The sequence below is a fragment of the Passer montanus genome, unplaced genomic scaffold, assembly GCF_014805655.1.
Source record: "Passer montanus isolate IOZ18808 unplaced genomic scaffold, ASM1480565v1 scaffold169, whole genome shotgun sequence".
NCBI lineage: Eukaryota > Metazoa > Chordata > Aves > Passeriformes > Passeridae > Passer > Passer montanus.
Window position 1 is genome coordinate 181,696 of NW_024364159.1, and position 15,875 is coordinate 197,570.

Here is a 15,875-nt window from a genome sequence, read left to right on the forward strand (position 1 = left end):
AGTCCTGTGCTGCAGCTCTGAAACCTGAATTCTGGCTGCCAGGATCAATTTCTCTGCCATTCCCATGGATGCACCAAGCTCGGTTCCCAGGGGCTGCTCTGCAGGTAGTGCTGTCTGGTCATAGTTTGTGTCTGGTCATGGTCTGCTTATGAGGCCCATGGAGAAACTGGACATTCGGGAGGTTGTCTTTGCAGTGTGAATAATCCTCTTTGTCTCGGCCTGACTCCTGCTTGTAACAGGCAATGGTGAAATCACATCCACAGCAAAAAACAATCATAGTTTCTGTCCTTGGACTGTCCTCCCTCTTCTTCCTCTTTCTGTGTTGTGCCAGAATTGTGCTGGTTTTCACTATTTCTGTTAATTTTTTTTTTTTTTTTTGTTTTTCCATACAGAGAATATGGAATGGGATGAAGCATTTTCCTTTTTCTTTCTTTCAAGCCAGCCTTTCCTCTGTCACATATGATCCACTCAGAAATCCCAGTCCACATCTTACTGTGATTGGTAGCAGTTACCAGATGGTGCTTGTGGTTCAGTGTAGCTTGCGTGCATCTTGGAGTAAAAGCTGTGGTGAGCCTAGCTGGAGTTGTGCAAACACTGCCCAGTTGCTGTACTGCTGACTGATGGGCCAGGGTGAGTGCAGTGCACTCGCTTCTGTGTCAGTTTTTACACCTTCCTGGTTATTCTGTAGCACTCTGCAGAAGGGCTGCATTGTCTTGCCTTGAGCTAGCTTTCCCACAAGTCCCATAACCACTGTCATGTTAGTGCTTTCAAACTTTACGAATTGCCTTTTGGGAAGGACCTTTGGAGAACTGGGCTGTTGTGAGAGTTTCTTGGGTCTTAAAGAGGCAAGAGGGTCAGAGCAGCACTGTCAGCTCTTGCTTGCTGAGCTCAGCCCTGTAAAGTAAGGCTCTGAGAAAGCTCTGCATTTCATAACCAATTCCCAGAATCTCTACTACTTATATCCCAGAACTCAGGTTTTGCAGTGTATCTGGACTGTTTTGTGAGCAATCAAAAATTGTTTAAAAAAGGTTTACTTTGTAAATTTACAGATTACAAATTGTAAATTTACAATTATAATTGAGGGAAAAAAAAAAGATGTTTCAATAAATATGGAAATAGTTGTTACTGTAGTCTGATCCACAGTTAGTCTGCACTCAAATACTTCTCAAAGTGGCCAGCTGAGTGTTGGCTAGTTAATGTGAGATGTTAAAAAGAAGTTGAAGTGCCTGTTTATATTCCAATAATCAGGTGGCTTTCTAAGGTTTTCAGCATGCACAGCTTGAAACCTTTTAAGGTTCCAAGAGTTTGTGGTGTATTTGGCCACATATTTTCTATAGACTTCAAGATTTGTTTCATTCTTTTGCAAAATGTTCTAAGTTGGAAGGGATGCACAGTGATCAAGTCCAGGTCTAAAGTTAAAGGCCCTTCAGCCACAGTGATGGGGGTTTTTGCTTTCTGCATGCATGGATTTACACTCAAGGGAGAGAATTTCGGTGTCTTCACCTCTAATTATCTTACCCCAGTGGGCCAAAGGATGCATTTGAGTAGCAGACACCTTTTGCCCCGGGGCCATTTGCAGTCCCCATCAGCTCTTCAAGGTCACTGCTGATGAGTTGGGGTAGGGCCTTTCTGCCTGCAGAGCTGTCAGCCAGTGGCAAGATGCACTTTTCAGCTTGCCATTTGGGGCAGTTCACTGCAAGATGCTAAAGTTTGCATGGGGGGCTGCTACAGCGTGCCTGTAGTGCTGAGAGCCAGTCCTGTTACACTGCTCTGGCTGTTGAGGCAACTACAAGCATGGTTGTTGAATTGTGTGGCACTTCTCCAGCTGAAAGTTGATTCTGGCCAATGGGGTTTGTTTTTTTCCCCTCACCAGTACTTGATGTGATTAGAATTGGAAAGGAAGCCATTTTTAATGGATTTTTACTGGAGAAAAAGCAGTAAGTAGATCTGCATCTCTGTTTCTGGGGTTTTTTTTCAGTATTTTGGGTTGTTTTTTTTTTTTTTTGTTCAGCATCTTTCCCATCTTTGATGATGCACATAGGATTTTATGGGTCATAGTGAAATATTTGATTGATCATATGAAAAGTCTACGAAAAAGCTGACAGTTTTGTGCTGCCTACTATGTATGCAGTGATGGGCTTGACTGCTCAGCATTGTGAACAAGAAGAAAATACCTTGGGGTGCCCAATTATAGCAGCAGTGAGAGGAAATTCAGAAGAGTAATTTTGGCTTCTTTCATTGCCTTTATGTTGGCCTCTGAGCGAGTGGCCGTTCCACTCCTTTCAGATTTCACAGCAGCAAGAGCATTAATGGCAGCTCTGTGCCATCCTGACTTCTCGTGTCTGTGAGACTGAATCAATGCTTTGCCTTCCACATTTAGTAAAACAATTTTACACACACACTGAGAAGCTATTCTTGTCTGTACCTGCTTTGAGGTGGACTAGAGCTGGAAGATTTTACAGAAAGCTGTCTCTGTCATTCATTCTCCCTCACCCACTATTTTTCTTTCTTTTTTTTTTTAAATAAACTGCTTAACAATAGAACAGTTCTCTAAAGGAGGTACTTTTAAAGCAAAGATGAGGAAAAGCCATGTGTTTTAATAGGGCTTACCTCATAAGAGTGGAAGTTTAAAGCAGGGAAAAAAAAAGTTAAGAGAATAAAAAGCAGTTGAGCTTGCCCAGTTCAAGCATACAAAAATCAGGTTCTGTTACCACAGTATCTGAACACTTAAATTGATAATATGTTTATTCCCATGTGGTTTGGAGCAGAATCTTTTGGAAGTCAGCTGTGACCTAGAAACTGAGTTTAGGGGCTTGAATATCTAAACTAGGTTCTAAGCAGAGTTTAGATGCTGAACTCCAGACTGCAGTCTGTCTATTCCCTCTTCAGTCCCTCCTTACCCTTGGAGGTGAGGAACCTCCCTGACATCTATGACCAGCTGGATTTTCTGTTTGTACCCACTCAGGACTGCTTAGAATGGGAGGCCCACAGCACAGCTCATAGAGAATTGTGACCTGACCCCAAAATGAAGAGTTTCTTTGCCTAAGTTGTGATCAAAGTAGACTCATTGCTCGGGGGAACCAAGCTCCTGACAAGCATCACACCTCTGTTTTGGCTGCTTTTAAATTGTAGCTGGGAAAGGAGAGAGCCTACAGGGGAAGGTGCTTGCCTGTGAAGAGGAAGGCAGGGGTCAAGCACGATTTATGAGCACTGTCTTTTAATGTGCTGTTTAATATTAACATCACATCCATAAGCAGAAATGAGAACAGGCAGCAAAGCTCTTCATTCCTATACTACAGAGTCATGCTTCCCCTTAGGCATAGTTCTGTCCCTCTGGCCTGGCACATGCATTATTATAATTTGGGTTGAGTGGCAGGAGGAATCCCCTTCCTCGAGGAGAGGCTTGTCGTGGACTAATGCTCTTTCCCCTGCACTGAAGGCTTGAATCTCCTCTGGCAGTCATTTAAAAACAGCGACCACGCCTCCCAACAGGAACCCAGCTGCGTTTTGGAAGATGTTTGTGTGTGTGGTAGGCAAGAGGTTGTATAATGTATAATCTTTCTTCTTAACTGTAGTTGATTGATCAGTGTTAACTGAGTAGGCAAGCACTTTGTTTACCCTTTTGCAGGAATTGTTTGGGAATACTTGCTAGAAGCAGGACCTTCCATGGATCAAACAGTGTCTGCTCACTGCTTGGTGTGTGCTTTAGAGGCAAGCAGGCAGGCCCCACATATGCAGCAAACCTTTGGTTTGTTTATCAGCACAAGTATAACACATAACCCTCCTGAAAGAAGGCACTGGCTTTCCTAAAGTGACAATCCATGGCTTTCTCTGTAGAAAGATCTTCACAGTGTAACTTAATGGCCTTGTGTAACTCGTGCCTATCAATGGGCGGCAAACTGCTTTCTTAGAAAGAGGAAGAAAGTGGCTTCTAATATTCCCAGCTAGTTAAATGTCAGCTGTACCTGACCTTATGCATAGGGAAGAATAAGCCCAGGCACTAGCACAGGCTGGGGGCTGACCTGCTGGAAGCAGGCCAGGAAGGCCAATGGTGTCCTGGGGTGCATTGGGAAGAGCATTGCCAGCTGGTCGAGGGATGTGATCCTGCCCCTCTGCTGAGCCCTGGTGAGGCACATCTGGAGTGCTGTGTCCAGTTCTGGGCTCCTCAGCACAAGAGGGACATGGAGCTCCTGGGGTGGGTCCAGCAGAGGCCACAAGGGCAGTGAGGGGACTGGAGCATCTCTCAGAAGGAAAGGCTGAGGAAGCTGGGTCTGTTCAGCCTCGAGAAGAGATGACAAAGAGGGGACCTCAGAGTTTATAAGCATCTGAAGGGAGGGTGTCGAGGGGATGGAGCCAGGCTCTGCTCAGTGACACCAGCAATAGGACAAGAGGCAACAAGCAGAAAGTTCCACCTGAGCATGAAGAACTTTTTTTACTGTGCAGGTGACAGCACTGGAACAGATTGCCCAGAGAGGTTGTGGAGTCTCCCTCACTGGAGATATTCAAGAACTGTCTGGATGCAATTCCTCTGATGTTTGCTCTAGGCTGACTCTGCTTGAGCAGGGAGGTTGGACCAGATGAGCTACTGTGGTCCCTTCCCGCCTGACCCATCCTCTGTGACTCTGTGATATGTATACTTAGCTGTATATCTGGGTAGTTTCTTAGTGCCTAACTGTAAATGCATGAAGAGAGCACACAGAAATACTTGCTGGATTCACAGAAACTTGTTCTCTTCAGACTTTGTGAAGTTTTCTTCTTCCCCTTGCACTTAAAATGTGTTTTTCTGGGCTGAGTCTGAGAATGTGTAACTAAGCTGTTTGTCTGCCTTTCCAAGGAAGCAGCTGCTGCTGTGCAGCAACGGAGAATGTGGTGGAGGAGAAGGCAGCACTGCTTTCTTCATGTAACAGGCACAGCTGCAGGAGATCTGAAACCTCATGGCTACACTTGACCTGGTTTCCTTGTCAAAAGCACATCTGGTGTTCAATTTGATTTAATTTGGAATCTATGTTCTGCATGTGCTGGGGCTAGGAGTCCTGAGATGCAAATCCTGCTGTAAAATGCTAGTGTGTTACTGCTGGGAAAATTACCAAAAGAGCAGATCTAAAAGTTGTCTTGGTAGTCCTGTGGGAGAGGTTCACGTTTGTCTTGTCACCTGATGTGGCTGGGATTTCTGTCTGGCAATTTGAGTGCTCCAGGAACTGTCAGAGTCCCCCCTCCTCCCTGTACTGCTTTGGTTTGACTTGTATCACCTGGCATCCCCAGCAGCATTGTCTTGCTACAGGTGACTTTCCTCTGTGCTGGTCTTTCTTGCCTGGCACTGTGGACAAGAGGAGCCCAGAGTGTGCTCTGTGACACACGTGCACTGTGCCATGGACTTGGTCCCTGTGTTCCCTGGAGCAGCTCAGCTGAAGAGTTTCTACAGCTCGCCTAAGGCTCCTGCAGGAGCTGGGTCAAGGTGGAAGCAGGCTGCTCTTGGTTGCATCCTGTGCCAGAGCTACTGGAATTCTTTTGTGCAAATGAGCAATAATTTTCATCTTAAGAGCTGGGAGAATAAATGCCTGCAAACTGCAGCCCTCTGACAAAACCTCTGCCTGCTTCTGGTATGGAGAGTGTTCACAGAAGAGACAAAGAGAGTGGTGATTTGCAAGGGTTACTGATTATAAGACTGTTTAAATTCCTGAAGAGCAGGCAAGCCTGAGGTTTTAAAATTCTGCCTTATACAGTATCCTGGCTTAGGAGGGCTATATGAATGCTGCAAATATTCAAGTACAGACCCAATATTTGGACTCTGGATGCTTTAAACCAGGGCCTGAACTGAAGGGCTGTCATGCAAAACAAATGCACTGGGGTGGCAGTGGAGGATGGAACAGCTAATAGATGTTTTCCCTTTGCTTGACATCTGTCACGTTCCCCCATGCCAACCCTTCCTCTGTTTATAGCAAACCATTTGCTCCCATTAATTATAACTGGATGGCTGCCATCTGACCAGCTTTGTGCCTGTACAAATGTCAACAGAACCAGGACTACACAGGTGGGGAGAAGGGCCAGTCAGAGGAGATCTGTTGCATCTGTCTGGGGATGGATAGATGGGGGGAAGGGAGGGGAATGCCACCCCCCCTTTCCAAATCAGGCACATTGGCCTAAACAATAATTGAAATGTAGACTGGGAGCCCCAGGATGCCACTTTATCTGGCCCTTTTCAGAGCAGACTGCACTTAAAGCCATCCCCTCCAGTTAAATCTCTTTACCAAAGTGGTCTGTATGAAGCCTTACATACAAGATAATGGTGCTGTCATTTTTACAAATAATCACAATGGGAGCAGAAAAATAAAAGGAAGATGATTGCGCCTGAAAATGCAATGAGGCTCCAATTGCTAATGCAGTGGAAACTAAAAGGAAGCTGAACCACAATCCCAAGCTGTTCCTGCCAGGCTGGCTTTTCTGCTATGATTTAGGAGTGTACAGCTGTGTTGCCATGATGTTAGGAGGAAGTGTACCTACCCTGGGATGGTTTTCCTTGTGCAAAATAGTATGAAGATAAAGTATTTAGTGTGATAGTAGAAGCAAATCTTGAGTGGGTTAACACAGATTGACTGGGTTGTAAAAGAAAAATCCCTTCAAACTTTCCTGTGGCTGCCTCCAGCAGTGATGTTCTGCTTCTGCTGGGACCATGAAACAAAAGGGTGGCACTGGTTTTAACACTTTTAAATGGGATTAAACCCCATTTTAAAAGGAAGTAGAACAGCAGCCTTTCCTCATTCCTTCATATAACTATGAAACAAGAGGGTGGCACTGGTTTTAACACTGAGGATTAAACCCCATTTTAAAAGGAAATAGAACAGCAGCCTTTCCTCATTCCTTCATATAACATTGGGAAGTGTTTCTTTGTGATGTGGGAAGAAGGGGGTTGATGGGATGCGCTTGTGTGTACCCCAGAGTACTTTAAGCCTTTTAGAATGGTGATGATCTGAATCTGTTCAGACATGGAGGACATGAGTGCCAAGGCTAGGAGTATTCCAAGCACCTGAACTAATGGCAAAATTGTTTTGGGGGAAAAAGACTGGTGTCTTGTTCTCACAAACTTGCAAGGAAGGAGACCTTTTGAAGTCAACAGAAAAGAGATTTCTAAACAGAAAAGCCTGGAGATGTTTTTACTGCATGTTGTAGGATGTATATAATTCTCTCCTCCATGGCCTGGCATCTGGGGATCCCTTCTTCAGGGCCCCTGGCCCCCACTCTGCTGCAGTGGCAGTGGTGTTTGTCTGGGGCTTAAGTGCCCCATGCTGCAACATCCAAGTCAAGTAAGCAGCTTCCAGCTTCAGTGTTCTCCCATCAGAAAGGACAGCAGTAGATCTTTAACACACTTCTTCCTTCTTTGTCACATTCCTGCCCCCAGTGCAGGATTTTTCTCTCCTCTAAAAATGAGCATTTTTTGTTTCTTTAAGCAGCACTTTCTGTGCTGATGACAGATACTCCCTTTGCTGGTTAGAGGTGAGGCAAATAAAACATGGAGCTGACTCGTCTCCCAGATTGTGGAAGAATCTCTCCTAGCACAATATTTTCCCCAATTAAACTAACTTAGGGAATAATTTACAGGTCAAAGTAAATGGACTTGCTTAATGCATAAACATAGTTGGAAAGCAGAGTGTCTCACAGGGTGATGCATGGAGAGCAGTCATTGTGGCTCATGGGTTGGTGGGGATGGAACTGTCAGTCCTCTGAGACATAATGTGCCTCAAAATTATTAGTTGTGTCTGCATTAGGTAAACAGAGCTGAGTGTAACAGGAACTTGATGGATGCATCTTTTTCAGGAAAAACAAATATTACTGTGACAATTAAATAGCAGATTATTAATTTGCTGCTGAGATGATATGTGCCGGTTTTAGTATCAGTGATGCTGGATTACCAACAAGCCTTTGCAGGTTTGGGGTGGCACTTGTCACACAAGTGTGGAAGTAACAGAGAGCTCTGCTGGCAGGGCCTTGCTCTTGGGAACAGCCTAAAGGCAAAAGAATGTGCATTTCTATAGGCTCTGTTTTGCAGACAGGGTAAACCACAGGGTTCATGTTTAAATCCAAGGTCTTGTTCCTCTGCTTGGAGCTTTACTTGAGTGAAAGGATTTGAGCTTTTCTAAAACATTTCCTCTTTGAAAGTGTGTTGAAAATGTGCATGTAACAAAACTACCACTGCCCACAATTTAATCCCTGCCTTCTGTAAGTTGTTTTGCTTCTCCAAGAGAAATCTGTTGTCCTTTTCCTCTCATCCTTTTTTGTGTTGGATACTTTTCCATATCTCTGAGCGTCATTACCTGCTGCTCTTAATTTTTGTTTGGGGTTTGTTCACCCTTGTTTGGCTTGTCATCACAGGCTTTCCAATCATTCCCATAAAAAACTGTATTGTCCTCTCTGTGAGAGTCAGAAGGTGGGAAATGGCAAAACAGATAGGGAAGTGAAGAGAAAAGGTGAGGCAGAAGCTATTTGGATGTTCAGCTGGGCATTCCCGGTTGTAACCACTGCATGGGGGCTACAGCCAGCGCTTTGGGTGGTAACAGTGAGCAGTCACAACCCCCTGAGACACAGCAGCAAAGTCCCCAAGTCTCAGGAAGAGCCTGTGTTCCTGGGAGAAGTGTCATGGGAAGGTCTGGTTTGACTTCTCTGGGTCTTGGCTATGAGCACATTGTGTTATGTTAGCACCTCTGGAATGAGATCTCTGGAAATACACTGAAGAAATCATGCTGAAAGGCAGAAGTGGGGATATTCATTAATGTCAGGATTCTTTGCCAAGGAAGGCTAAAGGGTTGAAAGAGCTCCATGAAAGCCAGTGCATGCGTCTGTTCAGCTGGCTGATGCAGGAACATGCACCTGTGCACAGAAAAGAGCAGCACTTGGCTGCTGCAGGGTGCTAGCTTCCCTCAAGACATTCCCATCTGGGAACCCATGAGAGATGGGGGGAGCATTACAGACTGCTGAGTGTGAAATCCTCACCTTCCCAAGACACTGAGTGATGTGAATGTGCGTAGAAGGGGGGCTTTCCAAGGTGCGTGGAGTTGATGGATGGGGGGACCACTGTTGATAACAAACCCAGGCTCTCAAAAAAGGAAGCTTGAGAATTCTTGTTATTGTCACAGAAACATTTTGCAACTGTGGAGAGAGCAACTTCTGTCTCCTCCCACAGAAAAGGCAATTTCAGAATTCAGTCCCCCGGTATGCCCTGAAGTTAAACAAAGGGACCAGGAGAACAAGGTTTTGTCTGATGCCTCCAAGAATGTATGTCCTGGTATTGATTCAGACACACTTTCTTACAGCTTCTGCTTTTCTCTAGATTGTGAGTGATTTAGATTATACCTGAGGTTTTTAGCTTTAATGGTTTTGGGGTATTTCTGGGTCACAGAATAATTTAGGTTGGAAAAGTCACTTAAGGTCTTTAAGTCCAACTGTAAACCCACACTGCCAATTCCACCACTGGAATTCACTAAACCATGTCCCCAGGTGCCACATGTACAGGTCTTTTGACTAGCTCCAGGGATGGTGACTCAACAGCTTTCCTGGACAGCCTTTTCCAATCTTGCAACTGTCTTGGTGACAAAATTTTTCCTCACATCCAATCTAGCCCTTCCCTGGCACAATACTGTTTGTTGGAGCCTCCTACCCTTTGGGAGTGATTTGAAATAAAGTAGAAAAATGCTTAACTAGGTACAGCTGAGTACCTCAAACAAAAAAATGCTTAGAGTCTCCCCCTTGTCCTGCCTCTGCTAGGTGTACGTTCGTGGCTGTTACTTGAGCAGCGAGGGCACTGGCTCAGTAAATATGCCATATTCATTTGTGTACGCAAACACCAATGAAAAAACAGCAGTGGAGCTCTACTGTCTCTTCCTAGCCATAAAAATGCCTCCCTCTTTCCCTGTAAACACAGATTTTATGGAGCAGTAGCCTGGTCTCTCTAGCCTGTGTCCCAACCTGTTGGAGGTAGGAGTCAAAGCAGAACTAGGAATAAATGTGATATCTAGGCTTTCTGTTTTGAAGTCCCCAGTGATGCACTTTGTTTGAGCGTGATGCCTGCTTTGTTGTTAGCTGGTAAAAATTACAAGGAAAGACAAGTTTCTGCAAGACAGACTTAGAGTGCATTAAATAAATATAAATTTTATTAAAAACACCCACATCTCAGCGTTATCAGGAATGATATAATAATAAACAGCTTTCAAATAACCTGCATTACATTACAATACTTACAGTATTTATAACCATCCTTGGATTCTTTTTATAGACATACCAAACATCTCATGAAAATGAATGAAACTAAAGTAAAAAAAAAAGTAGAACATAAGCATAGAAAATGCACACAGAAGTTCATTACCTTAGTGTCAAACTGCTAAAGTTTCCTACACAAGTTAACCAGTTAACCACTAGCTTTAGAAGTGAACTTTATACTGCTGTGCGTCAATCAAGATGAAAAATTCATTCAAGTAAAGTTGACAACTCTCAGAAGCATCTTCAAGTATGGCTATAATCGACCTGATAATTCTATACAAGCAACTCTGTCTGCTTTGTCATTCGTTCCAACTGAGGCAGGGTTCTGTACACCAAAAATTACAGCTCAGGTATTTACAATAAAAACTGATTCACCAACTAAGCTTCCTGCTCCTGCTGCCAGCAGTTTGGCAAATGACAGTGCATGGCATATTGACCAAACATCTACTATGGATTACATGAATTAGATAGGATTTTAAAAAATCATCAAAAGGTGAAGATATATAATGACTTACTTAATCTCACATAAAACCATAATTTTTTTTTTCCAAAGAGGTGAAACTTTTGTTTCAATGAGTGGATAAAGTCACAGACTGAGAAAAAACAAAATTGCTGTAATAAATATTTGACCATTAAACCCAAAGGCCTCCTTTGATTTACTTGAGTTAGGTTGTGATTCTGTTGGATAGAATTTCTTTTGACCAAACTTAATCTTACAGTATATTGCACAAGATATAGCTGGGACATGGAGGTTTGCATGTTTAGGGAAGCCCTTGTAATGACTGTACCTTTTTATATTTTATTTTATTCATTACAGTATCCAAGAAGCCTTGTTTAGAGAGTGACTTGAACAACTCTAGCAAACAGTCACTTGCCAAACCCCTGCCTTACATATTTCCCTTTAATCAGCTCAGTGCATTCTACTTTCTTTTTGTTTAATCATTTGAAACAGTCAAAACATTCTAAATCTCTTAAACACTTCTGTTACAATAAGAAGAGCTAACAAATTTACAAAATTAGTTTTAGTTACACAATACATGTACAAGAAAAATAAGAGAAGGGATTCAAAAGAAAAACATTAAATCCCTGAAAAAAGAAACAAAACAAAAACAAAAAACCCAAGAATAATATATTTAACCTACAACAGCTTTACATACACATAGGTGACACGTTGGCATAGGAGAACATGAGCTGAAATATCCCTGAATTTTTAGAACCAAAAAAAAAAAAAGTTGAAGTTCAAGTTATACTTGCTAAAATGTCAAGTATTGAGAGTTTTTTTTGTTTAGGTTTTTTTTTTTGTTTGTTTGTTTGTTTTTCAAAGGCTATTGGGGGAGAAAGATGGTGTACAATATATAAACTTTCACACTCAGTTCAATATCCTATTGCCAAACTAGTGTTGAGGTATATGACAAGTAGGAACATCACTCAAACCTTTTAATGTATTTTTAGCTCACATTATGATATATTTGTAGCAGGCTGAGTAGCACCATGATGTGAATTCAGCTCAAAACCCAAATATATATAGATTTAATATTTTTACAGTACTAAAATACTAAAGCATTGCGTTAAAAAAAGTTTTGTTTACAATTTAATTTACTATACAACTCTCCTGCTTTTTAATTTTTTAATAGAAATTAATGATTTAAAACCACCACAGCAAGCCAGCTGCCTATTTTTTTTTTCTATGAATCAACGGAATCGCACAGAACTAACCCTGTTTCAGTCATCTTGTGTAGGCATCGGTCTGCTCAGTCTTTCTGGAAAAGAGGCCACTTGCACCGAGAAATGACTTGCACCACAATGTACATAATTATCAACACAAAAGCAGTTCTGCCATTCCATAGTGGGAGTGCACAGATCTCTAGAAACAGCAGAAGCCCAAGCTAACTAGGTGTAGTCTGTTGCATGCTGCTAATTATTACCTGTGGTTAATATAAAATTCTTTAATTAAAACTGTACATATTTGAGCAATGAACTTGTCATAATAATTGTAGAAAACAGTTTACAGTATAGCTGTGTGAGATGAGCACCAGAAAAAAATGTGTTTTGTGTACTAAAGTATTCCCTTATATCCAGTAAGCCCCATTTTTACCATAACTGACTGTATTAAAAATGGATATGTAGCCCACTAGCTGATGCATGGCTAAACCAAAAGTATTTAAAAGCTTTTTTAGTTTAAAAAAATTATCTTTGCATTTTAAAATCAAAGTAAACTCTTCTTTTTTTTTTTTTTTAATGTCTTAGTACCTTAGCATTGTTCAAGTTGCCAAGCTTAGGTAGACAAAGTGCTTTTGAAACACTATTTTAAAAAAAATATTTTTCTCTCTATTTTTATTGTCCTTTTCTAGGACTTGACTGGATGAGCAAAATCCAGAGGTCTTTGTAATTCCCATATGTTAAAAAGTAAGCTTATTTTAACACCAGGTAACTTCAATACATACATGAATGAAAAGGTCCTCCCTGTTGCTGAGGAACATTTGACTACATCATTGACATTTTGTTATAAAGGCATTAACTGTTTCACTGATAAAATAAAGACACCATTCTCTTGGATAGCACCATGGTTTTAGAATATTCAAACAAATTCAGTGTTTTGCTGTCTATTTGTCTTATCTACTTTGTTAAATAAAATCAAAATACTATTAAGATTACAGTAAAAACTGAATGTTAAAAAGCCATAATTCCAGTATTTCAGTACATCATAGATTCAGCACCAGATGTTATTTTAAGATTCCTGCAGTTGCAATACTACAGTATTATTTTTTAGGGTTGTTTTTGCTCCTGTTCCATGACTATGCAAACTTGATGACATTAAAAGTGGCCACAGATGTGAAAACTGTAAGAAAAAAAAAAATCCATTTGCAGATTATCTCTTTCAGTAATAGAGCCAGTGTTTTCCAATATAAATTGTGAAACCCTTTTTTGTTGCGTTCTCTCCTTTTTTCTTTCCTTTTATTTTCTTCTTCCGTTTTTCAAATTTTTTTTGCATAGGATGCTTTGGTCTGTTTCCTACGTGCCATCTGTGACCACTTAAATCAGTGGAAAACAAGTGCTCTAGTGAGATTTACCTCTTTTTTGCTGGTGTGCCGAGGCTTTTTCCACTGATGAGCTCCATAAAAACACTGTTTTCTTCTCCACCCTTGCCTTCCGCGAACCCTAAAGCACTACTGCCCTAGTGATGACAAGGTGTTTTTTCAAATGAGGTAACCAAGCAAGGTGTGAAGTCAGATATATCGGTTGTAAGGCCCTGTAACCCGTGTAAAGGCATATGGAGATGTGGTGACGGTGGAGTCCGTGGTGACCGACAGTGTCCTTTGTGCCAGGGACTTGATGAAGCGCAGGTACGTTGGCTCAGAGGGCTCGTGGGGCTCCACCGGCTCCCGCTTGGCTTTTTTGCCGTAGGATTTCTGAGGCACGTAGTCTGGGCCGTACTTCTCGCATTCCTCTTCTTTCTCTCTTGCCTTCTCAGCCATCTTTGCCTCCCACAGAGCCAGACCATGTTTTGGCTCATTCATGCTCTTGTGCTGGTAAAATACAAGGGATATTCTGGTGGGATGGTTCCTGTTGGGATTTTTTAAGGGAGTCGTTGCGTGGAGCTCGCGTTTTGCACACTCTATGAGAATTGACCCATGAGATGGAGCAACTGCCACTCCTCCAATTTCTGGATCCAGAAAGTTCTGCTCACTATCTGACCAGACTTCATCGGGATCCTCTGCTTTTTCTGGATTCAGCACGTCAGTTTTATCTAAACCACCCTGGGGAGCAGTCCTGTCATGGTTTTGACCTGGAAGCATGTTAGACAAACCATTAACTGCATGTGAAATAATTTCATTATCCTTATTTTGGAGATGCAGTGAATTAGGAGGACCACTAAACATACTTGGAGCAGGATGGTAGTCATGTGATAAATGTGGAGGGGGTTGCGTGTGATGATGTTCACCTGTTTTACTCATGGAGGCATAATCCATGCTTGGATTATTCAGATTAGATTTTAACCTTGAGGCAACCTCCATAAAATGGCCATTGGCCTCATGGGTTGAGTAAGAGGAAAATGACCCTACGTGGTGTAAATTTGGTCTAACGGTGCAATTACTGAAGGAATCTACCTGCATATTTTGGTTTCCATAATTCAAGTACTTGGGACCAAAACTCTGGTTATTCCCAAACCTATGCTGGTATAATGTTTGAATGGGTGGTAGACTTAGTTTTGATATATGGTCTTGGCTCTGGCAATTATACAGGTCCATGTGCTGATGCTGGGAAGAGTAGGAGCCCAAGTAAGAGGGGCAGTTGTCCATTGCTATGTTTCCATTGCATTGGTAGGGGGGATATTGGTTATTTTGACTTAAAGGTCCTGAATAAGGGTTCATGGGACTGGAAGAATTCAAATAAGACCCCGCAGACTGTGATGAGGTTGGATAGAGGTTCACGGGATTGGACCCTCCATATGGATCTGAAGTGTACGAAGAGTTTGGATAAGCATTGGCTGGATTAGGCAACCTTCCATAGAGATTTGCAGAACCTGAACCCGAGTAAGAGTTAATGGGATTTGATTGAGGGTTGTTAGGGAGAGAGCGCTGTGGATGTTGCTGCTGCTGCTGCTGCTGTTGTTGTGTGGCTGGTCCTGAAAGACGTAAAAGATCTGTAGATGTAAAAAGGAAAAAACAAACAACCACACAACAAACAGGCTCTTTAAAAAAAGGACCCAAACCAACCAACCACCCAACAAATTACATACTTCATATGAAATTTCTAAGACAAGTAGATGTATTAACAGATGCTCCCTTTCTCATATCTCAAACACCATCCTTTAAGAAGCTGAATAAATACTAAGGCTACTCTTCCTTTTTGGCATATGTCCAACAAGATCAGATGCTAGTGGCAGTGGAAAAAAGAGGACAGTGCAGTGTGTTCAGAGTCACATGTACAAAATCCAAAGAGTTGAATAATCTTTTAAGTAGCCCATGAAACGGAGCATCAAAGTGCTCCCAAACAGCCATGCACAAAGTGACTTTCTTTTCCCCAAGAATAAATAATTCTTCTCATCTACATGAATAGAACTGACTCCAAGAAATGTCCCTAGCAGTATGTTAAAGCCAACATTCACTGGAAGACAGAACAGTGCAGTAGTAAGTGAAATTAACTGAAGACATAAGAGCAAAAATAACATTCATTAAAGTGCAATGGCATCATTTAATGGTCACAACCCTTGCCTGGGTCATGGGACAGCTGACTTTTATTCATAGGTATTTCAGTGACCTTCTGGGTGGCCCTGGATGTATCACTTTTTTCCTCTCTGGGAAAACTGCTGCAACAATAAAATAGTTCTGATACCTCCTTTGCTCAGGATTCTCAAATCTGCTGCTGAGAACTGCCGTAAACTCTTACTCCACTATGGAAAACCTGCTTTGCTTTTGGTCTTGAGGCAGAGAGTATAAATAGTGGTAAAAAGGTTATGCTTATGTCTCCTGAAATTAGGAGGTGCTCTATAACAGGGGCAGACATTGAGTGATGTGTAGGTCATTCTTTGGCAGCAGCACCACAACTTCTCTTCATGGCTTCTAGCACTACTAGTTCTTTAAAGATACTTTACAATATACTGGATAGCAAGCAGGGTTTGTTTC

General features: G+C 42.1%; 1 protein-coding gene across 3 annotated transcripts in view; it reads right to left on the reverse strand.

Moving 5' to 3' along the window:
- Positions 1 to 10,124: 10,124 nt before the first annotated feature.
- The window catches only part of TET2 (tet methylcytosine dioxygenase 2), a 71,117-nt gene continuing 65,366 nt past the window's right edge, over positions 10,125 to 15,875 (reverse strand). The window contains exon 10 of one of the 3 annotated variants that reach the window (XM_039703779.1): positions 10,125 to 14,035. In XM_039703779.1, the coding sequence (XP_039559713.1) occupies positions 13,476 to 14,035 (560 nt within the window). In that variant the 3' untranslated portion in view covers positions 10,125 to 13,475. Of the gene's footprint in view, positions 14,894 to 15,875 lie in introns of all 3 variants that reach the window. The other 2 variants (XM_039703777.1, XM_039703778.1) reach the window with 2 other exon arrangements.